General features: G+C 35.0%; 1 protein-coding gene and 1 non-coding gene across 5 annotated transcripts in view; both read left to right on the top strand.

The window, feature by feature from the left end:
• Positions 1-1,655: 1,655 nt before the first annotated feature.
• On the top strand, positions 1,656-1,762 carry LOC118902961. The gene has a single exon (XR_005021671.1). It is a non-coding gene; the product is annotated as a U6 spliceosomal RNA (small nuclear RNA).
• A 20,841-nt stretch (positions 1,763-22,603) lies between these two features.
• Positions 22,604-25,470, top strand: part of CD163 (CD163 molecule) — a 36,329-nt gene continuing 33,462 nt past the window's right edge. For all 4 annotated transcript variants that reach the window (XR_005021539.1, XR_005021538.1, XM_036866412.1 and 1 more), the window contains exons 1-3: positions 22,604-22,750; positions 23,893-23,979; positions 24,642-24,962. Coding sequence is in view for 2 of the 4 variants with exons in the window: in XM_036866412.1 (XP_036722307.1) it covers positions 22,705-22,750; positions 23,893-23,979; positions 24,642-24,962 (454 nt within the window). In the remaining 2 variants the exon portion in view is untranslated. The remainder of the gene's footprint in view (positions 22,751-23,892; positions 23,980-24,641; positions 24,963-25,470) is intronic.

The following is a 25,470-nucleotide window of genomic DNA, read 5'->3' as shown; positions in this document are numbered from 1 at the left end:
CCAAGGGATATTAGTAATAATAAAATTAAAATAATGACGTTCACACCCACCAGCGCCGTGACGTTTCCAAGGCTGACCATAAAAGGCCAAAAAGTGGGCAGTGGCCCAATTCCTGGAAATCTTGACCCCTTCTCCAAAACAGTTGGAATAATCCTCCAACTTATTAGCCTATGAAATTATCCAGCCCATAAAAACGAACCACCACATATTTCAGGGCCTTTCACCTTCTGAGATGGTCCATACTCTGTGGAGGGTGTCTCTCCCAGGGCCTCTCTTACCTTTTGAGACGGACTGCATTCTGTTTATGGGATGTGTGTCTCTCTAAATAAATCCACTTCTTACCTATCAAAATTAATTAATTAATTGATAATGTTCCAAAAGTGAAGTAAGGTGCAATGTTACATGGATCTCCCCATCACTCCCAACCAAGTGATAGTAACAATGAACAGCATCAGTTGTTTTGTATACTGGGCAGACTGTTATGAACGATACTAATTAGAATATTTGGCACTAACCTATTAAGAAAAATTTATAATTGAATCTCATTGGTCTACTCAGAAAATGTACCAAGCAGTTTTCTTTTTTCTTTGTTGAAGTGTAGTTGATTTACAATTTTGTGTTAGTTTAAGGTGTACGGCAAAGTGATTCAGTTATATATATACATTTGTTTTCAGATTCTTTTCCATTATAGGTTATTACAAGACATTGAATATAGTTCTCTGTGCTAAACAGTAGGTCCTTGTTTATCTATTTTATATATGGTAATGTATATCTGTTAATCCCAAACTCCTAATTTATCCCTCCTTCCACTCAAGTAGCTTTCTAAGTGCCGGGAATATATCAGAGAACAAATTCTCTCCTCATTATGGAGCATATATTCAGATGTGGCAAGTGGGGGAAGGGAGATACTGACAGCCAGGAAAAAATATGCCAAATAAATAAGTAAATTATATTGTATGTTAGAAAGTGAAAGTTATATAGATTAAAAGCAAAGTGAATCCAGCAGTGGAAATATAAGGATGGGAAATTATTTTTTTAATAATTATGGGAAAGACTCACTGAGAAGCTGACTGAGTTGCAATTTGAAGAGGGTGAGGGAATTAATGTTCAAGACAAAGGAAACAGCTAGTACAGTGGTCCCAAGGCAAGACTATATTTGGTGTGCTTGAGAAATAGCAAGGTGGCCAGTATGGGTGAAGATTAATGAGTGGGGAAGGAATAGAAGTAGATTCAGAGAAGTAAGGAGGGCGGTGGTGGTGGGAGCTGGTCAGCCCCCTGCAGACCACTTTAAGTAGTTCAACTTTTACTCTGAGTGAGATAGAGAGCCTTTGGAGAATTTCAAGTAAATGAACAACACGATCTGATTTAAACTGTAAAAGATTTACTCTAGTCATCTTGTTTAGAATAGATACCAGGGAGGGGTAAAGAGAGTTAGAAGGCTGAGGCAGGATTCTAGGCATCAGATAATGATGACTCTGACCAGGGTCATTGTAACAGATGGAGATATATTTCTAAAGTAATGCAAATAGGATTCCCCAAAGAGCTGGATATAAGATATGGGAGAAAGAGAGGAAACAAGGACAACTCCAAGAATTTTTGTCAGAAGAACTGAAAGTTGGTGGTGTTGCCATCAAATACCTTTACTGTGACAGTGAGTGCTTGCTTTGGCAGAACATATACTAAAATTGGAACGAAACAGAGAAGATTAGCATGGTCCCTGCACAAGGATGACACACAAATTTGTGAAGCATTCCGTATTTTTGGTGAAAGACTTGTACTCAGAAAACTATAAAACACTGATGAGAGAAATCAAAGGTGACATAAACAGATGGAGAAATATGCCATGTCCTTGGATTGGAGAATCAATATTGTGAAAATGACTATACTACCCAAAGCAATCTACAAATTCAATGCAATCCCTATCCAACTACCAATGGCATTCTTCAGAGAATTAGAACAAAAAATTTTACAATTTGTATGGAAATGCAAAAGACCCCAAATAGCCAAAGCAATCTTGAGAATGAAAAACGGAGCTGGAGGAATCAGGCTCCCCGACTTCAAACTATAATACAAAGCTACAGTAATCAAGACAGTATGGCACTGGCACAAAAACAGAAATATAGATCAATGGTACAGGATAGAATGCCCAGAGATAAACCCACACACATATGGTCACCTAATTTATGACAAAAGAGGCAAGAACATACAAGGGAGAAAAGATAGCCTCTTCAATAAGTGGTGCTGGGAAAACTGGACAGCTACATGTAAAAGAATGAAATTAGAACACTCCCTAACACCATACACAAAAATAAACTCCAAATGGATTAAAGACCTAAATGTAAGACTGGACACTATAAAACTCTTAGAGGAAAACATAGGAAAAACACTCTTTGACATAAACCACAGCTCTTTTTTGACCCACCTCCTAGAGTAATGAAAATAATAACAAAAATAAACAAATGGCACCTAATGAAACTTAAAAGCTTTTGCACAACGAAGGAAACCATAAACAAGATGAAAAGACAACCCTCAGAATGGGAGAAAATATTTGCCAACGAAGGAACTGACAAAGGATTAATCTCCAAAATATACAAGCAGCTCATGGAGCTCAATATCAAAAAAACAAACAACCCAATTAAAAAATGGGCAGAAGACCTAAATAAACATTTCACCAAAGAAGACATACAGATGGGCAAGAGGCATATGAAAATCTGCTCAACATCACTAATCATTAGAGAAATGAAAATCAAAACTACAATGAGTTATCATCTCACACTGGTCAGAATGGCCATTATCAAAAAATCTAGAAACAATAAATGCTGGAGAGGGTGTGGTGAAAAGGGAACCCTCCTGCACTGTTGGTAGGAATGTAAATTGATACAACCACTATGGAAAACAGTATGGAGGTTCCTTCAAAAACTAAAAACAGAACTACCATATGACCCAGCAATCCCACTACTGGGCATATACCCTGAGGAAACCATAATTCAAAAAGAGACATATACCACAATGTTCACTGCAGCACTATTTACAATAGCCAAGACATGGAAGCAACCTAAATGTCCATCAGCAGATGAATGGATAAAGAAGATGTGGCACATATATACAATGGAATATTACTCAGCCATAAAAAGAAATGAAATTGAGTTATTTGTAGTGAGGTGGATGGACCTAGAGTCTGTCATACAGAGCGAAGTAAGTCAGAAAGAGAAAAACAAATACCGTATGCTAATGCATATATATGGAATCTAAAAAAAAACGGTACTGATGAACCTAGTGGCAGGGCAGGAATAATTATGCAGACATAGAGAATGGACTTGAGGACTCAGGGTGGGGAGGGGGAAGCTGGGGTGAAGTGAGAGAAGCATCGACATATACACACTACCAAATTCCAAATAGATATCTCGTGGGAAAGCAGCCACATAGCACAGGGAGATCAGCTCGGTGCTTTGCGATGACCTAGAGGGGTGGGAAAGTGAGGGTGGGAGGGAGGCTCAAGAGAGAGGGCATTTGGGGATATATGTATGCATATGGCTGATTCACTTTGTTGTACAACAGAAACTAACACAGCACTGTGAAGCAATTATACTCCAATAAAGATGTATAAAAAAAATCTGACAGTGAAAACCTAGAAGCCATATTGGTAACCCATGGACTTTTCCTATTTACCTCCTGTAATGCCTACTATTACTTTGGTTAGAAAAGTTCTGCTGAAAACGTTTAATGTCTATTTCAGATTGCCTTCTTTATTTTCTTTATGGAGTTGGCTGTGCTCAAAGAATTAGAGCTGAGCTTGAATCTGAATTAGAATTGGTCCCCAGAAATACTCCATTCAGACTTACACAGCAGTCTATTTTGGCACATTTCTTAGTGGCTGTTCATACTTGTTCTCTAACAATTTTTTCCTAGCATCTAAGTCAAGTTCTTTTTTTTTTTTTTTAATTTTTATTTATTTATTTATTTAAATTTTATTTATTTATTTATGGCTTGTGTTGGGTCTTCGTTTCTGTACGAGGGCTTTCTCTAGTTGCGGCAAGTGGGGGCCACTCTTCATCGCGGTGCGCGGGCCTCTCACTATCGCGGCCTCTCTTGTTGCGGAGCACAGGCTCCAGACGTGCAGGCTCAGTAATTGTGGCTCACGGGCCCAGTCGCTCCGCGGCATGTGGGATCTTCCCAGACCGGGGCTCGAACCCGTGTTCCCTGCATTGGCAGGCAGATTCTCAACCACTGCGCCACCAGGGAAGCCCTAAGTCAAGTTCTTGATCTGGTGGCCAACATAACAGATGTCATTAATCTTGATCATAAAAGCTGTCACACAATAATTACAGTAAATTATTTTTTCGTTCATTTGTTTAGGGTTTGTTTGTTTTTTACCCACTGACCTTTGGTGGTTACTATTTAGGCACTTGTTTCTCTGTGTATTTATAAGTTGAGCTGATTGACAGGTCATGATCTATATGAATGATTCTTCTTTCTTTTTATCCATACTCTGATGGTTTTCATGTACTGATAATTGCAGTCAATGTCAAATCTCTCAAAATTTCTTCCTCTCTGACCTAGTTGCTTGGCAGAAAACCTAGAAGTCATCCACACCACTCCATTATCACTCTCATCCATAACCAAGTCTATTTTCTTCTTTATTCTAATATCTGTTAGCTACAGTCTCCTCTCAATGTGCATCACACCTGTTTCAACTCATCCTTAACATTTCTTTCTTGAATTACTTGTGTAGCAAATACAGCAAAAATTACTTATTTAAAAGCCATCTATAGTTACTTCAACATTCTAGGAATTGCAGAAGTCATCTTTAGGGGCTCATTTGTTTGGAAAAACCCATTAATGGACCTCTGATTATAAAAGCTAAAGACACGTAGCTGAAACTAGTAGGAAAGCTCTACAAACAAAGCAAAATAATTATCCTCAATGTGTGTCAAGATTATTATTTGGCTAAATTATGATGGATTATTACTATTTTTATATTTCTTACTCTTAGAAGCCCTGGGACCTGGTAAAGCAGTAATATTAGAGAGAGACATCTGATTTGAGTAGAAACAAGTTCCAGAAACATGACAGAATGTTAGAGGAAGCCCTGTGACAGGGCAAGGTTAATAGACACAAGGGAAAGCACTATCTGAAACTCAATTTTAAGTTTTCAGTTTTGTTTTCCTAATGATTTTTTAAATCTTTATTTAAGAATTATCTGCAGTAATATTAGGAAGAAACATGGACAAGAGAACAGAAGTAATCTTAAGTAAGGAGGAGAGGTAGTTTGAGAGGTAATCAAAAGATGTAAACATCCACTGAAAAGTTTGAGAACTTTTAGGCACCGGGACTGAATTCCTTGACGGATCACAGGGGAAAGGCTCAAATTACAGATGTTTGGGTATTAAAAGGAAAGTTAACTTTAGATGTGTGGGTATTTTGTGCCCACTTGGGATACACAGCCTGCTTTCAATATTGTTCTTTGTTCTCTTTCTGAGCGATCATTCTGTCTTTCGTATATAACCATATTTCCCTCCTGACTAACCTCTTTCATTAAATCCCTATTATCTTCTATACAAAGTAAAGACTGCTTGCTTGTCCTTTTCTCCTTAACTTCCAAATGTAAATCCTTCCATATCTTTAGATAACCTATATTTTATTCATCCAACTTCCAAGTTCCTTAGTGTGTCATATTTTCACATGCTTCAAAGTCTTTGCACTAATTATACCTGTGATGGAAATATTTCCTCCCTTATCTGAATGACGATTATTGATGCAGTTACAGATTTAGCCCAAGACAGAGCTTTCTTGATCCCCTTTATGTGGAGTTAGGAGATACTTATCCATGCTCTCAAAGTATCCGTGTACACTGCCATCAAAACCTATGCCAGACTCTGCTGTAGTTGCTGATTTTCTTGTTTATGGTGTCATGTTCATCTATGAATTCATACCAACTATCCCAGATACTAGCATCTACTGGGTGTTCAGTAAATATTTCCTAAGTAATCAAATCAATAAGTTATAGTAGTTGGGGAGCCACATGATGTTATAAAAAATACTCATTTACTTTTAATATAAAAATAAAATATTTAGTATAGATCAGTCATAAATACAATTCAATTTTTGTTTTATTACTTCAGAACTTTAAGTAAATGCATAGATGTATGTGTACAAATACAAGTATTTTCAGATATTTGTAAAATTTTATCATATTGTATCATAATATTCCTGCTTCTCTCACTCATAAAATAGTATGGGTTTTCCCAGTCAGTACATAGAAAGTAAATTATTATTTTTAACAGCTACATAAAATTCCATTGAATGGATGTTCTAAATTTTATTGACAATTGTCTCTTTTTAGACATATGCTTATTTCAAAACTTTCACTATCCTAAATGACTATGCATATTTATATTTGCCTACTTGTCCACTTGTTTCCTCTGGATCTATGCCTATGAGTGAATTCATAAATATCTTGGACTTAAGTGTTTAATAGTAAACACAGGGGGAAAGTCTGTGCCGTGTACATTTTGTACCCTTCTTATGGATATAAAAGGCTGAGGTTTTCTACAAGTAACTGGGTGTGATGTTCCTGGTTTTTGCAACAGCTGCTTTCAAAAAGGGAAGAACATTACACTCTTCCGAAAAGAATCCATTTATGAAAACATTCATCTCTATGCTGACAAAATATAAAGCAATTTTACCAGAATGAATATAGCTCACATACCACTTTTGGATTTCAACAGGAAGAATAATTTTGGTTGCCACCTAACTTACTACTCTTTTTTTTTTCTAGAAAGAATAAGAGAAATGATTCTTTTCACCATAAATAAGTGACAACATCCTTACACAGGGAACATTAACAATAAAAAAAGATACAAATATCTCAGAACCCCACCAAGTTATATTTGCCCACTTGTACTGGCACTTTATTAAGGATTTAAGTTTTGCTTGAAGTTCAAATTTTCCCTTCTTTCCAATTTCTTCATCCAAAATACAAGTTTCTGGCCTCTGGGATTATGTTCTTCATGATGGAAAGGCATTGTATGATTTGCTTTCCCTTAAGGATTTCTGGGATCTCTTGATAAAGACCTCAAAGAGTTTTCTAACTCTGAAGTAGGATATGCTTAAATGGAAAGGAAAGTGGGCATGGAGTCAAAATGTCACTGTGTCAATCCTTGTTCATCTACATAATAAACAATGTTGGGTAAACCATTTAACTTATTTAAGCCTCAGTATTCTTATCTGCAAGATGAAGAAATTATTAATTATTTCACAAGGTAGCGGGCAAGAGTACATGAAATGTACAGCACATTGCCTGAGTAAAGAATGAGTCATTTGCGACTGTTAGCAGACAAGATTAGCTTGTCTTTCACAAAAGCCTTAGTTTCCTCCCCTTTGTTCTTTTGATGTCAGAATTCAGTATTTAGTATTCCTCTTTGTCCCTGGGAATAGGTTTTCCTTCCTCATGTTCAATATCTGATTTTTAGAGTAACTTTTCCTTCATTTTAAAAGAAGTCTAATACTTTCCAATTTTGATACCCATTTCCCAGACCTTATGATTTTGCAGAAAGGAAAAAGACTTCTGCAATGTCTGCTTTCTCTTCTGGATATGCTATTCTGTAGCCCCCTCATACTGGCAATCCTGCTATTTTGTGCATGTATAACAGCACCAGCAAATTTTAATAAACCAAAGGAAGTGCCCTCTTTCCTGCATTCTTGCCTAATGGCTACAACTGGACTCTACTCCTGCCTCATATCCTATGTTTCTGTTTTTAATACTCAAGGGAACGCTTGCTCTGTCCTGTGTCCTAATCCTCTCTTATTTGGTCAGCCTGCTATTTCCCCCAACTTTGATCATTCTTATACCTTCACTATTTATTGGACCTAATTTTTAAATGACCTACTTTTATATCCTGCTTTTTTATTCTTTTAAATTTAAATCATATATGCCTGAATTTATTATTGTGGGCAACTTGGCCACAAAATAATCCAGCTGTGAAAGCCAAAGCATCCAGCTCAGAAGACACTTTTAGAAATGCAGTGAAATTCTACTATCTGGGAGGGTCTCTGGGGTCAACTTCTAATATAATAATATCCTCAGCATAAATATTTTCCATTTTCTTCCATTTTATTACTTATTTACTCATATAATTATTTAAAATAGGGTTATCTTATATTATTGAACTGGAATTTGTTTTGAACCTCCGAGTATCAAGAGCAGAGTTAATAAGTTCTGCTTTTTTAATGCTCTCATAAGACTTTTTTTGGTAACTCTCTAAGTTCTAAATTAGATAGTAAATTCTTCGAGGGCAGGGATCATATTTATTTTTATTTTGCGCTTAGGACAGATTCTGGCGTACACTGAGCTGCATTAACTAAATTACATGGACTAATAGATCCATTAAATGAAAATTTTCTCCATGGTCTACTCAGACATTATCTTAGAACAAGACTCAAATGAGAGATTGTATAAAAAAAAAACTTTTAAACAAAATATTTTGAAATTTCAGGATATTCTTTTATTCATTTACTCAGTAAACATATTTTCATTTCGTGCCCAGTATTATGTGCCAAGCTCAAAAAAATTACTTACATTGGAGTAGTTTTTAGCTTTATCCTGTGACTTGTTTTGTTAAACTAAATTTTGTTTTTGATAATTTATTCTAAGATTCATATTCTACATGTCTATTGATATTTTTCTATCTCTTGCAATTTTCCTTATGGGCCTTAATGACACAGTTTTACCTAGTATTTCATTCCCAAATCTTGACATTTTTAGAACTATGTTTTTCTTTACCTTTCCTGGGGGTTCCACATGCTATTACCTATTTATTTGGTAAAGAAATTTCTGCTCGATTGATTATTAACAGATCTTAATGAGCTCATATGTTATTACTCTCTGATACGATGTTTGCATTTTTGTCTAAGAATCATCTCATTAAGTTTTTTCACCATAATAGTTCATAATTCAGATATAGTTTTCACCTAGGTCAAGTTGCTTTCTGTGCATACATATTTTACTCTTACGTTTGAAGAAGTAAATTTTGACACATATTTCAATAATCGTTTGATCCAGATGGTTAAATTTTATAAATATCTTCTCACCCAAAGGTGAAATTTTCAACATCTGAAAGTAATTCTAGTAAAAACTGTTGAAATGTATTTCTTACATAGTCATAAAGTAAATTGTAGGAAATGCTTTGGCAAAAAGTGACTAGAAGGTAAAAATTCATGTATGATTGGAAAACTTTTGAAAGGGGTTGAAATCAGAGAAAAAGCAAATAAAAATCAGTGGAACTATTTTTCTAAATTAAAAATAAAAGTAAACAGTCAAAACATTCTAGAATATGTTTCTCACATACTGAGAACTAAGATTTACAGTGCTGCAGTGCCAAATATAAACCTCAAATATGCAGGAAGATTTAAAAAGGTGTTTTTTAAGATGCAAGAAACTTGAATGAACTTTCAGGTACTGTAGCAGAATAGCAGGGCTCACACTTCTCCTTTCTCCTCTTATCAGTTCAACCGAGAAGGTCCTGAATTCAAACTCATGTTGATGGTGATTCCCTTTACTTCTCAGAAAAGGGGATTGGTTAAATCCATAAATCGTTTCTTGTTTCTTGGAGCCATATATGCATGTGCTATGTCAATAGAGTACTGAAATTAGCAACCCTGTAGGGCTTTCATCTGCTCTGCATTGCTGTTTTTTTTCTCTTCACTTGTCTGGTGTCAAGTTAAGTAAAAAATTATCTTTCTTGTCTAATTTCTAAGACAATACAAGTTGAACTTTTTTATGTTCCTTCAAGATACATATTATTCCTCTTTTTGAAACCACTAACCCTTAACTCTCCTTTCAGTCAAACTTTTACTGTATCTGTTCCTGGAAATTGCAGTGGCCAGTTGCAGAATAAGAGAATTGTCATCTATCACATTTCTTTAGAATGTTTTCACAGGGGCTAGAAGAAAATATTTACACAATGGTCTGGTGAAAAAAAAAAAAGTGGGATGGGAATAATGGGAAGTGGCCCCTTTCTTGTAGGATTGCAGTGTAATTGCTTCTGAGATTAGTAAGAATGATGAATTGTTACACAGTGGTGGGGAAGTTCTGAGTGGGTGACCCAGAGAGACATTGTCGTTGGATTTTGTTCTGCTCTAGCTTATCTCCCCTGGCTGTGATCACTGCTGAAAAAAATGAAGAGATAGGAACCATTTTAAATGATCTCAGTCCTCGCCTGGGCTCTCAGTTCTGTCATTAGGCTCATTCTACCACAATCTGTGCTATGTCACTTTCTCATATTTCACATAAAAAAAAAAAATCACTTCACTGAAGCGCTTCTCACCAAATTCCTTATTGACCTCTACATCACAAATCAAAAAACTCTTGCCAGCCCTCATTTTATTTGATATATCAACATTATTTGACACATGGACTATTTTCTTTTTGTTTGTTTGTTTCTAATATTTTATTTTCTTGAGTATAGTGTTTCATTCTCCAGGATTTTCTCATATATACCTGAACATTTCTCCTCTCTTTTTCTTTGAAAACTTTTTCTGCTTTATTTAACCACTCCATACTGGAGTTTCTTGTATGTTCATCATTACCCATACTCTCGTGGCAAGTGACCTCTTTGATTTCTGTGTCTTCAATTGCCATCTGCATACTCTCAAGCTTACATCTCCAGTCCAGATTTCTCCTCCATGATTCTTAATTGCACATGTATTGTTTACTTATTGCCTCCTCTTGGATGTTTCAAAGAGATTTCAAATGTCACATGCCCAATTTTGAACTTGCTACCTTTCATTCCAAATCTGCCCTTTTTCCATCCAGTGTCTTTATCATAGTTAATGATAACCTTATCTGTTGTGCAATCCATAATCTTGAATTCTTTCACCCCTTCACCATCAATCATCAAGGTTTATCTTTTAGACTACCAGAATGTATTTTGCCCATATCCACGTGTTTTTTTCTCCCTCTATTCTTGGATCTCAAGAAGACATAATAGAATCACTGATATCCTTGAGCTATGGCACATTGTCATTATGCGTACATGTGTACACCTTATTTATTTAGTCAGTCAGTCATTTATTTCTAGGAATAATTAAATGCTGTTGAACCCACCGCTACATCCAACATCCATACCATATGTCATTTATTACTGAGCCTCGTTAAAGCCTCCTATCTTGCATTATTACATCTACTTTTGCCCTTTTGCAAGCTCTTTTTATAATGTAGCCAGAGTAATTGTTGAAAATAGAAATTTGACCATATTACTATCTTGTTGGCTACCACTCAGGATCTTCTTTATGCCCTTAAGAAAAAGTTCTTAACATGGCTTTGAGTGTTCTGTGAGATCTGTCCCTGCCCTGCCTCTAAACTCATCAAATGCCAATCTCATCCTCAGTTTCTATGTTGCAGCCATACTGCATTTGTAACTCCTTCAATGCAACAGTCTATTTCTTACCTCATGAACTAGAAACATGCTTTCCGTTCTGCCTGGAGAAACTTCTGCTCTCTTATGGTAGCTATATAACTCATCCTTCAGAGCTCACCTTATAGGACACTTTCCCCTGGATGTCATACAAACCCTCTAGAATTGGTTGTTAGAGGTTAAGTCCACTTGCTATGTTCTTGCCCTCTATATCACATAGAACAACTTATTTGCTTATGTTTATGTCTATCATCCCTCCTAGACTATATGCTCAATGAAATGAGATGCCTTGAATGAATGAATTCCTAATGTATCCCAAGAAACTAACAGTATTTAATACAAGTAGATGTTTAAATATATTTGTTTATTAAATGCAAAAATATAAAATATGGAGTGGAAACCATATTGTATTGAGTTTAGCTGGGTGAAAGGAAAAGCAAATTGTGAACAAAAACTGCTTTCTCACAAAGAACTCTTAAAAAGGAAAAGCTGGAATTGCAAGTCTTTGCTGAAGAATATTGGGAAACTCAAATATCAAATGCTGAGGAATGTCAAGTACGAACATGAAATCTCAGCTACCAGGAATAGATCAGAGTCTAGAGTTAAAGCAAAGAGTTTATATTACAGGATGTGTGGTGGGAAAAGAGCAAGAAAAGATTGAGAACAAGAAGAAAGGTCAGTGTCAGATTATCCATAACGTATTCAATAACTGCTGTGTACAAAAAGTGTAGTTGTGTTTGACTAGCTTAAAGAACAAATGCAAGGCTAAGCAAATGATAATTTTCAGGGGGATCGTGAACATGGAGGGGCACCCGTAACATTACTTGGTAGAGAAAAATAATTTATACTCAATATGGGTGTAATCTAGGCCAGCTGTAAACCATAAAAGTGTGATATTAGGTAGGTTAGCCATGGCAATTGTTGGATGGAGTAGAGAGAAAGATATCTAGTCTGTGGCTGGTGATAAAATGGTACAAAGACAACATATTGCTTTTGTCTCATAAATATCTGTTGGAAGGCAGGACCCCCAGTTTTGAAGCACTCATTGATTTGGAGAGGAAGTCAAGATAGTAAGTGAAGCATAAGTGGATCATCTGGAACAAATTACTGGAACTGGTACATGACAAAAACTATCACAAGGCACGAACAAAAGCAGAAGTCCATTTACTAGAATTGGGGGAAAAGAAAATCGGTGTATGATGGAATCAAAGCCAACTATTTGTCAATAAGCAGCCTGTAATGCACTATTTATACACAACAAGCATCACATTATGCCAACATCCACACTTTATATGTTCAACGTAAATGATGAGTTTGCAAGTGTGAAGCTTAAATTTGTACTCAATGTGCTAGAATATTAGGGAAAATAATCTGAGAAAGAGGACAATATTGAGTTAATTAAAGTGAAGAGCACAAAGGAGTCAGAACACATTGCGCTCTGGGGTTTTGAGGGGAAAAAAATCAAATATGAGGGACAAAGAACTTTCAAGGAAAGCTGAAAAATAATAGTTGAAGAGTTTGAAACCAAGCGAGTCCTGGCACTCTATCACAAAGGATAGTTAGGTCTAGATGACCATTCTTCATGAACTGCAACAGAAGACTAGATAATTAATGGACTGTTTATTCAGTGATTGGTAGCGCCTAAAAAAAGAAAAATTGATCAGCATTACAAAGAGACTATAACTCAGGCAAATTAGAAAGAGAACACAGATGTTCTCAACAATTGGGTGGTGGAAGACTGAGTAAGGCATGGGTGTGTTCCATGATTTGTATAATAATACTATAAATCTGCAATTTGTATGTAGAGATTTTTTAAAACAGCAATACAGAAGTTTATTTCGTTATAAAAACACTAGGTGATTCTAACAAAGCTAATGACTTCATTTAGAGAAGGAATAAATGGGAGAATGGACACAAGGACTTTGCTAACAAGCCCAAAATCTGTTCCAAAATCCAAAATGAGTTCCAAAATCTAGTACCACCTCTTTCTCTATTCCTGTTCCTTCTTCCTTTTGCCATGCACAAGCCCACATAAAAATATAAAAGTTTTCCTACCAAATTATCTTCTAACTTTCAGGTGCACTCAAAATTTTTCACATCTTCAGTTTTCCCCAAAATGGCTCTCATTGAAGGGTTTGCCTTGCACTATGTATTGCTGTAAACCTGAAAGATGGGGCTAATGCTAGAGTTTTCCCTTTTCTTTATCCTCCATCAAAAAGCATTCAATGCGACTTCTCTGTTGGCGCAGTGGTTAAGAATCCGCCTGCCAATGCAGGGGATGCGGGTCCGAGACCTGGTCCGGGAAGATCACACATGCCGCAAAGCAACGAATCCCGTGCGCCACAACTACTGAAGCCTGCGTGCCTCTTGCAGAACAACTAAGCCTGTGTGCCACAACTACTGAAGCCTGCGCACCTAGAGCCCATGCTCCACAACGAGAAAAGCCACCACAATGGGAAGTCTGCGCACCGCAACAAAGCCCCAGTGCAGCCAAAAATAAATAAATAAATAAATTTATTTTAAAAATAAAAAAGCTCACTAAGATTTTCTAAACAGCTTTATTGAGGTAAAGTTGATATACACTACGCTGCACATACTTAAAGTGTTCAATTTTTTATTTTTGATAAACAGGTGTGTACCTGTGAAACTATCAACACAATCAAGACAATGAACATATCAATTACCCTCCGAAAGTTGCGTCATTTTTACCCCTTGGTGTAATCCCTCCTTTTCACCCTTCCCAATCTATCCCTAAGCAACCACTCCTTCCAGACACAATAGATTAGTTTGCATTTTCCAGAATTCTATATAAATAAGATCGCAAAGTATAAGATTCATTGCTGTTGTAACACGTATCAACAGTTCATTCCTTTGTAATGCTGAGTAGTAGTCTCACTGTTCGTTTACCCACTTACCAGTTGAAGGACATTTGGTTTGTTTCTAGTTTTTGCCCATTACAAATAAAACTGGTGCAAACATTCATGTACAAGTCACTAAATGGATATATGTTACCATTTCTCTTAAGTAAAACCTTAGAAGTTTGTTTAGTGTTCAAAAAATAATTGCCAAATTATTTTTGAAAGTGCTTACATCATTTAAATTCCATTAAGACTGTAGGAGAGTTCTAGATCCTTAACATCCTCAGCAACATTTTATGTAGTCAGTCTTTGTAATTTAAAACAGTCTATTAGGTATGTAGTTGTATCTCATTGTGGGTTTATTGAAAATTTGCATTTCCTTATGGACTAATGGTGTTTCGAATCTTTCCGAGTGCTTTTTGCCATCCTGTACATTCTTTGGCGAAGTGTCTGTACAAATTTCTTGCTTATTTTTAAAATAAGGTTGGTTGTTTTCCTATGATTGAGTTTTGAGAATTTTTTATGAATTTAGAGTACAAGTCCTTTATCAGATACATGATTGGCAAATACTTCTCCCAGTCTGTGGCTTGTCTTTCATTCTTTTGTGACTTTTAAAGAGCAAAACTTTTTAATTTTGATGATGTGCAATTTATCAAATTGTTGTCTTCATTATGGCAGTTTTATAAAAAAGTCTCGAAATAGGCTAGTGTTAATCCTCCCACGTGTTCATCACTTTCAAATTTGTTATGGCTATTCTAGACCCTTTGCAGTTCCAAATAAAATTTAAAATCAATTTTCCAGTTTTTATGAAAAAATGCTCACTGGGATATTGGTTCCGGTTACATTGAATTTAGAATCAAATTGAGAAGCATTGAAATCTTAATAATATCTTCTAACCCAAGAACGCAGTATACCTCTCGAATTATTTAAGTCTTCTTTAATTTCTTTCAGGAATATTGTGTAGTTTAGAGTGTATAGGACTTTCACATTTTTGGTCGAATTTATTCCTAAATATTTTGTATAATTTTGATACTACTACAAATGGAATTTATTTTTTCAATTTTAATTTCTGATTTTTTTGTTGCTTGATTTTTGTATATTGATCATTTATCCTGCAACCCTGCTAAACTCAATTACTAGTTCTAGTAGTCTTTTTGTAGATTCTATTAGATTCTATTCTATTAGATTGTAATCGTCCTACACAGACGATTGTGTCATCTGCAAAACAAGACTGTTTTACTTCCTTTTCAATATGGATGCTTTTATTTCTTTACCTTGACTGATTGTACTGGTTAGTATCTCCAGTACCATGTTGAATAGAAATGATTAAAATGAACATTTTTGTCTTTTGATCTTAAGGAGAAAGCATTCAGTCTTTCAGCATTAAATATGATTTTAGCTGTAGGTTTTTCATAGGTGTCCTTTATGTACCTAGTTCACTAAGAGTTTTTATTGGGAATTGATATAACACTTTGTGAAAGGCTTTTTTACATCTATCAAGTTGATTGAATTATTTTTCTGTTTAAGTGTCTTAATATAATGAGTTGTGTATAATGATTTTTGAATATTAAATTAACCTTACATTTTTGGGATGAACCCTGATTATCATTTTATAAATTGTTAGATTTTATTTGCTAACATTTTGTTTAGAGTTTTGCATATATGTTTTTGAGAGATATTCATATGTAATTTTCCTTCCTTATAATGTCTTTTTCTGGTTTTGATATCAAGTCATATTGGCCTCATAGAACATGTAGGAAAGTAGTCACTACTTTTTATTTTCTGGAAATGTTTGTTTAGAATTGGTATTATTTTTTTTCCTTAAACATTTGTTAGAATTTACCAGTGAAGCCAATGGGAGTTGGAATATTCATTGTGGGAAGATTTTTAGTAAGTTTAATGCATATACATATATATGTATTAGATGTGTGTTTATATTTTTTCAGGTTGTTTCTTCTTCAGTGGTCTTTTGTAGTTTGTGCTTTTTAAGGAATTTGTCCATTCGATATAAACTGTCAATTTATTGGCAAAGAGTATTTATACTAATTTATACTATACCCTTATTTTCATTTAATTCTGTAGAATTTCCAGTGATTCCCATTCTTAATATTGGCAATTTGTGCCTTTCTTTTTCCTAATCAGGCTAGTTTTAGTTCTAACCATTTTATTTGCATTCTCAGAGAACCAGGTTTGGGTTTCATTTATATTCTCTATTTTTCTGTTCTTTATTTCATTGATTTCAGCTTTGATCTTTAGTAATTTCTATCTTCTACTTACTGGGTTGAATTTTCTCTTCTTTTTCTAGTTTCTTAAATTGATGCCGTTAATTGAGACCTTTCTTCTTTTTTAATATAGGTGTTTAGTGCAATAAATTTCCCCTTAAGTACTGTTTTAGTGACGTCCCACAAATTTTGATGTGTTGTGTTTTCATTTTTATTCATTCCTAAATATTTTTTAATTTCTTTTTTGATTTTTTCTTTTTGAACCCAACAGCACATTAAAAGGATCATACACCATGATCAAGTGGGGTTTATCCCAGGGATGCAAGGATTCTTCAATATATGCAAATCTATCAATGTAATACACCATATTAACAAATTGAAGAATAAAAACCATAAGATCATCTAATAGATGCAGAAAAAGCTTTTGACAAAATACAACACCCATTTATGATAAAAACCCTCCAGAAAGTAGGCATAGAGGGAACTTACCTCCGTAATAAATGCCATATATGACAAACCCACAGCCAACATTGTTCTCAATGGTGAAAAACTGAAACCATTTCCACTAAGATCAGGCACAAGACAAGGTTGTCCACTCTCACCACTGTTATTCAACATAGTTTTGGAAGTTTTAACCACAGCAATCAGAGAAGAAAATGAAATAAAAGGAATCCAAATCAGAAAAGAAGAAGTAAAGCAGTCACTGTTTGCAGATGACATGATACTATACATAGAGAATCCTAAAGATGCTACCAGAAAACTACTAGAGCTAATCAATGAATTTGGTAAAGTAGCAGGATATAAAATTAATGCACAGAAATCTCTTGTATTCCTATACACTAATGATGAAAAATCTGAAAGAGAAATTAAGGAAACACTCCCATTTACCACTGCAACAAAAAGAATAAAATACCTAGGAATAAACCTACTTAAGGAGACAAAAGACCTGTATGCAGAAAACTATAAGACACTGGTGAAAGAAATCAAAGACGATACAAACAGATGGAGAGATATACCATGCTCTTGGATTGGAAGAATCAACATTGTGAAAATGACTATATTAGCCAAAGCAGTCTACAGATTCAATGCAATCCCTATCAAACTACCAATGGCATTTTTCACAGAACTAGAACAAAAAATTTCACAATTTGTATGGAAAAACAAAAGACCCTGAATAGCCAAAGCAATCTTGAGAAAGAAAAACAGAGCTGGAGGAATCATGCTCCATGATTTCAGACTATACTACAAAGCTACAGTAATCAAGAGAGTAGGGTACTGGGACAGAAACAGAAATGTAGATCAATGGAACAGGATAGAAAGCCCAGAGATAAACCCATGCACCTATGGTCACCTTATTTTTGATAAAGGAGGCAAGAATATACAATGGAGAAAAGACAGCCTCTTCAATAAGTGGTGCTGGGAAAACTGGACAGCTACATGTAAAAGAATGAAATTAGAACATTCCCTAACACTATACAGAAAAATAAACTCAAAATGGATTTCTTCTTTGACCACTGGATTATTAAAAGTGAGCTATTTTGGTTTCCAAATATTTGAGGTTTTCCAGAGATATTACTGTTATTGATTTCTACTCCCATTGTGATCAGAGAAGATATTTTATATGATTTGAATTACTTTAATTTGTTGAGAATTTATTTATGCCCCAAAACATTATCTATCTTAGGAAATGTTCTGTATGCACCTGAAAAGAATGTAAGTTCTGTTGTTATAGGAAGAAATATTCTGTATATGTTGTTCAGGTTATGCTGATTGATAGTGTTGTTCTGTTCTATTCCTACTGATTTTCTGCCTACTTGTTTTACAAATTGTTGAGAGAGATTTTGAAATATCCTAATATAATTCTGGATTTTCTATTTCTCCTTGTAGTTTTATAAGTTTTTGCTTCATGGATTTTGAAGCTCTGATGTTAATTTCACAAACATTTAGGATTGATATGCACTCTTGATAAATGTACCATTTATCATTATGAAATGATTTTCTTTATTTCTGGACATATTTATTCTCTGAAATCACTTTGTGCTAATTTTAACATAGTCACTCTGTCTTCCTTTAAATTGGTGTTAGCATGGCATGTCTTTTTCCAATCTTTTACTTTTATTCTACTCTTTCTTTATATTATTTAGACATTATATAGTTGAATTTTGATTTTTAATTCAGTCTGCCAATTTTAGCCTTTTAATTGGGTGTGCTCTATTTACATTTAATGGGATTATAGATACAGTTGGGTACAAATCTACTATCTTGCTCTTTATTTTCTACTTCTCCAATCTATTCTTTGTTCATTTTCCCTCTCTTTTACGCCTTCTTTTGGATTAATTAAATACTTTTTATGATCTCATATTATCTACTTTATTGGCTTATTAGCTATAACTCTGTTTTATTATCTTAGTGGCTGCTTTAGGTTTATAGTATATGATTTTAGCTCACCATAGTCTGCCTTTGACTAATTTACACAGGATAAATAAACTTTATAATAATATTCTTTCATTTGTGTTTTCATCCTTTGTGTTATTATTTTCATACATTTTCCTTTTACATGTTATAAGCTCACCTTGTATAGCTGTTATTCTTGCTTAAACAATCAATTATTTTAAAAAATAAATAATGATAAAAACCACATATTTACCTATGTAGTTACCATTTCTGGTGTTCTACATTCCTTGTGTTGAACCGTATTTCTATCTAATACCATTTTTATTCTGCCTGAAAGACTTCCATTAACATTTCTTGTGGTGTGGGTCTACTGGTGATGAATTATTTCAGCTTTTTAAAGTGAAACAAAAAATCTTAAAATTTGTATGGAAACACAAAAGACCCCGAATAGCCAAAGCATTCTTGAGAAAGAAAAATGCAACTGGAGGAGTCAGGCTCCCTGACTTCAGACTATACTATAAAGCTACTGTAATCAAAACAGTATGGTACTGGTACAAAAACAGAAACGTAGATCAATGGAACAGGACAGAAAGCCCAGAAATAAACCCACACACCTATGATCAAGTAATCTATGACAAAGGAGGCAAGATTATACAATGGAGAAAAGACAGTCTCTTTAATAAGTGGTGCTGGGAAAACTGGACAGCTACATGTAAAAGAATAAAATTGGAATGCAACTTCTTAAGACATTGATTGAAAGTCTTACCTGAGCAGGTAACTTCTTGTAAAAGAATAAAGTTAGAACACTCTCTAACACCATATATAAAAAATAAACTCAAAATTGATTAAAGACCTACATGTAAGACTGGATACTATAAAACTCTTAGAGAAAAATGTAGGCAGAACACTCTTTGATATAAATCACAGCAATATCTTCTTTGATCCATCTCCTAGAGTAATGGAAATAAAAACAAAAATAAACTAATGGGACCTAACTAAACTTAAAAGCTTTTGCACAGCCAAGGAAACCATCAACAAAACAAAAAGGCAACCTACTGAATGGGAGAAAATATTTGCAAATAACATGACCAACAAGGGGTTAATATCCAAAATATATAAACAGCTCTTGCAGCTCAACATCAAAAAAAAAAAAAAAAAGGCTTCCCTGGTGGCGCAGTGGTTGAGAATCTGCCTGCGAATGCAGGGGACACGGGTTCGAGCCCTGGTCTGGGAAGATCCCACATGCCGCGGAGCAACCGGGCCCGTGAGCCACAACTGCTGAGCCTGCGCATCTGGAGCCTGTGCTCCGCAACAAGAGAGGCCGCAATACTGAGAGGCCCGCACACTGCGATGAAGAGTGGCCCCCGCTTGCCGCAACTAGAGAAAGCCCTAGCACAGAAATGAAGACCCAACATAGCAACCAATCAATCAATTAAATAATAAATAAATCTTTAAAAAAAAAAAACTGATTTAAAAATGGGCAGAAGACCTAAATAGACATTTCTCCAAAGAAGACATTCAGATGGCCAACAGGCACAAGAAAAGATGCTCAACTTCACTAATTATTAGAAAAATGCAAATTAAAACCACAATGAAATATCACCTCACACCAGTCAGAATGGCCATCATCAAAAAGTCTACAGACAATAAATGCTGAAGAGGGTGTGGAGAAAGGGAACCCTCCTATGCTGTTGGTGGGAATGTAAATTGGTACAGCCACTATGGAGAACAGTATGGAGGTTCCTTAAAAAAACAGAGCCACCATGATCCAGCAATCCCACTCCTGGGCATATATCTTGAGAAAACCATGGTTCAAAAGGATACATGCCCCCCAATATTTATTGCAATACTGTTTATAATAGCCAAGACATAGAAGCAACCTAAATGGCCACCAACAGATGAATGGATAAAGAAGATGTGGTACTTATATACTATGGAGTATTACTCAGCCATAAAAAAGAATGAAATAATGCCACTTGCAGCAACATGGATGGACCTGGAGATTATCACAGAAAGTGAAGTCAGAGAAAGACAAATGTCATATGATATGGTTTATATGTGGAATCTAAAAAGAATGGTACAAATGAACTTATTTACAAAACAGAAATAGGCTCACAGACATAGAAAACAAACTTATGGTTACCAAAAGGACAAGTTGGGGGAGGTAGGGATAAAGTGGGAGGTTGGGATTAACATATAAACACTATTATATATAAAATAGATAATCAACAAGGACCTACTGTATAGCACATGGAACACTATTCAATACTTTGTAGTAACCTATATGGGAAAAGAATCTGAAAAAGAATAAATATATATATATGTATAACTGAATCACTTTGCTGTACACCTGAAACTAACACAATGTTGTAAATCGGCTATACACCAGTGTAAAATAAAAGTTAGGAAAAAAAATACTATTCAACCTCCTTTATTCCTAATGCAGGAAAAAACCAGTGAGAATTGTCTTTATTTCTCTTTATTTCTATTTTTTTTTCTTATACCTTAAATCCCTTTCTCTTTTTTCCTTTTAGCAAAGTGCTTCTCATACTTTAGGACACAATTTAAGCATCTTATCACAGAAAAGAGTTTTCTAACTGTTTGTTCCTGTCTTCTAGTTGGTATGACTAGTTCTTTCTTTATTTTTCACACTGTGCTTTGAAACTACGTTTATTATTGCTATTAGATGTATTTCTCTTACTTGAATTTGACTTATTTAGAGCTAAAATCAAATCTTGTAAATTTTTATTTCACAATTTGTAGAATTTGTAACAGTCCTGGCTAATTTTATTGCTGCTCTTCATCCCATTAGAAAAGAAAAAGGAATGAAATAATGCCATTTGCAGCAACATGGATGGACCTAGAGATTGTCATGCTGAGTGAAGTAAGTCAGACAGAGAAAGACAAATATCATATGACATCGCTTATTTGTGGAATCTAAAAAAATGGTACAAATGAACTTATTTACAAAACAGAAATAGAGTCACAGATGTAGAAAACAAACTTATGGCTACCAGGGAGGAAAGTGGGGGTGGGGGGAGGGAGAAGGACAAACTGGGAGATTGGGATTGACATACACACAGTGCTATATAAAAAATAGATAACAAATAAGGACCTACTGTAGAGCACAGGGAACTTTTCTCAATACTCCATAATGACCTATACAGGAAAATACTCTAAAAAAGAGTGGACATATGCATATTTATAACTTATTCACTTTGCTGTACACCTGAAACTAACACAACATTGTAAGTCAACTATACTCCAATAAAAATTTTAAAAAAGAGAAGAAAAGAAATGCAAGTGCTTTCTATAGGTAATCTGCCCAAAATTATTCATTAGACATATTTGATTATGCAAATAATATTAAAAGTTGTTATAACACTCAAGCTTTCATGATTTAATTATATTTTGCCTATTTTACTTTAATTTTTTGACATAATTTAACTACAAAACAATAGCTATTTTATGCTTCTAATATATTAGTCCAAAACAAAGTGCAGAAATTTAAAATATTCAATTCAATAACAACAGTATATAATTCAGTATTTCCCCTTTAATTTTTATAAATCTGTAGTGAGTGTTTCTCAGTTTTCTTTGGTTGTTTCATGTCCCAAATGGAAGAAAACATCAGCAGGAAAGAGAACCTCCCACTTTTAATTACTTCCCTTTTCTGGTTGACTCCACCTCCATTATGCAGTCTTTCTGTTTTTTTGTGGATGTGAAATGATTTTTAGAATTCTTAGTGGTCCTCTTCTTTAGGAGACCATTCCTAGGGAATAATACAAGAAGATTTAAGTATCATAAAACTTTGGAATGGACAAACTCAGAATGGTGCTACATGAAAACTCTGGATCTACTGGTAAAAGCTTCTCATTTGTTCTATTTACCCTTTAATGGAGTATAGCAATATTCTGGCAGTCAGTGGATCTGATTTAATAGTGATGGGCATCAGGAGGGTAAGTTATAGGAAAAGGGCAATAAGCCTATAAGGCAGTACCTTTTATCTTCCATAGATTCTAAATTGAAGATGTGAGATAAGGATTAGATTTGGCATCAAGTCTGTAAAACTGCTGAGGTGCAATTAAGTAAGGAACTAAAACTAACTGAATTGTATTGAGTTTGAAACTAACAGTTGTTAGAAAAATAGAACAAGTAGGAATGCATATTGATTGAAAGTTGATTCCCTAGAGGACATTTAGAATAACACCCCTGAGTGTTGAAATCTACTTCGTGACCTATGTGGATGCATTAAACTTATTTAGCATTCTTACTCTTTTTTTTTCAAGCTTTTAGACTGAGGTATAACATACCACATGAAAGCATAGGTCGTAAATGCACAGTTCAGTGAGTTATCACAGAGGAGTGACTACATAGCGTTTTTACTTTTAAATTACTGTTGGGTGAGAGTAAGAAGGAGAATTGAGTGACAGAGCATTTTATGCTATTTTTGGAGATAAGTCCCAATAGTGGGGGTTTTCAAATATGAACTTTGTCACTTTTTACTCCAATGTATTGTTCAACTACTATTTAGCAGGCACTGTGCCAGGTACTGGTGAAACTGGTGAACGTGATAGATATAATTCATTCCCTCATGGAACTTGCCATCTAATAATGTGGATCAGGTAGGCTTGGAGATGAGGGTATCAGTGGTTGAATATTGCTCTGTGCCTGAAGGGAGAACTGCCCACTTCTAAGTTTCATCAATGCCTTTTCAGTTTTCCAGGTTTTAAGGCTCAATCTTGCAATGCTTTTTCCATCCCCAACTCTCTTCTAATTCCTCGCCCCTAGATTGCCTATAAACATGAACGTTTTCAAAGCTACTTCACTGAGGCTGTATGATCCTGGGTACGAATTTTTCCTGCCTGCCTTGCCATTTAGGGGGAAGGATATTCTGTCTTGGTTTGACCTTCTTTGTTAACCTCAAACCTCTGAAACCGTCTGTCTCCTCCAAAGCCTCTTTTTGGGAAGACTCTACTTTTGCTCTCTTTCGTCTTTTCACAGAATTTAGAAGATGTTCTGCCCACTTAAGTCCCTTCACTATTGCTGTGGTCTCAGTTCTCAGTGCCTGTTTGGTCACCCGTTCTCTTGGTGAGTACATTGTCAAATTTACTCACAACCTTAGCCCACTGTGACAAGAGTCACTAAAAAGCAAATAATTCTCCTGAAGGCTAAATAGCATCTAAAAACATGCTTCATGGTTTCAAAGTAGAAGATAATAGGAAAATATCTCCATTTCAATTTCCATTTGAGTCAATAAGTTTCTGTTAGATTTTAACTAGCATTTTAAAAATTCATGGTATTTTTCCATATATGTGTGAAATAGGCACTAAATTCCTTACAACTGGTCTTTCCATCCTCACCCTCAGCCTTCTTTCTACCGATCTTAGGATTCTGGAGAAACTTACATAGCTTATCCCTATAAAATTTTGTAATATCTTTTTTTATAGTAAACTATCCATGAGCATATATAAATTGACGTTATAAAGAATATCAGCCATTGAATAAAGATACCATACAGTATTGGATTACCCAGATTTACTGGTTTTATGTCATTGCTTAATTTGAAGCCTGTGATACTGACATTTGTTTTTTTAATTTCTATGAAATAACATTCTCCTATTGTACCATGGATAGGTGCAGAAATATTTCTCGAATCTGGCTTTGAAAAATAAATAAGTAATCTAAAGAATAATAATTTTCTACTTGCTCTTTGGATCTTGACCAATTGCTGCCTTTACTTATTGTTACAGGAGGAACAGACAAGGAGCTGAGGCTAACGGCTGGTGAAAACAAGTGTTCTGGGAGAGTGGAGGTGAAAGTCCAGGAGGAGTGGGGAACTGTGTGTAATAATGGCTGGGACTTGTCCGCAGTCTCCGTTGTTTGTAGGCAGCTGGGATGTCCAACTGTTATCAAAGCCACTGGATGGGCTAATTCCAGTGCAGGCTCTGGACGCATTTGGATGGATCATGTTTCTTGTCGAGGGAATGAATCAGCTCTCTGGGATTGCAAACATGATGGGTGGGGAAAGCATAACTGTACTCACCAACAGGATGTTGGAATCACCTGCTCAGGTAAGACTTGCATAAGTCAAGCCTTAACATGAAATGCTTTGTGAAAAAAAATCTATGGGTTAAAAATTAAAAGGAGCCAGTTTTCTGTAAGTAATCTAGTCCACGTATAAAATTACCCAATCCATTGCTAAAAGACCAGAAAACACATGACAAAGCCCATATTAAAAAAAAAAATCAAAAGAGATTCTGAATACTACTATCAATGAGGAAGTGACTAGCTTCAATTTCATATTAAGTAATCCTACTATAACTTTCTACTTCTACATAAAAATATCATGATATCTAAGTTAATTCCTTGTCCCCTTTCCCCATAAAATGCTGCTTTCATGCATTGGCCCATAAATCATGACCCTTTAGCCCATTAATTGATAATCAACTTACTCTATCAGGAAATAAATATTCTTAGCACTAATCCTTTTCTGTTGGAGGAAGGATGTTTTGCAAAATAGAATTGCTTCTTCCACTGTACAATGCTATTCATTTACTATTACAAGGTAGTTTTAGTTTT

This window comes from Balaenoptera musculus, chromosome 10 (genome assembly GCF_009873245.2).
Source record: "Balaenoptera musculus isolate JJ_BM4_2016_0621 chromosome 10, mBalMus1.pri.v3, whole genome shotgun sequence".
Taxonomy (NCBI): domain Eukaryota; kingdom Metazoa; phylum Chordata; class Mammalia; order Artiodactyla; family Balaenopteridae; genus Balaenoptera; species Balaenoptera musculus.
Note: the sequence above shows the minus strand (reverse complement) of the source record. Positions and strands in the feature narration are given on the sequence as shown.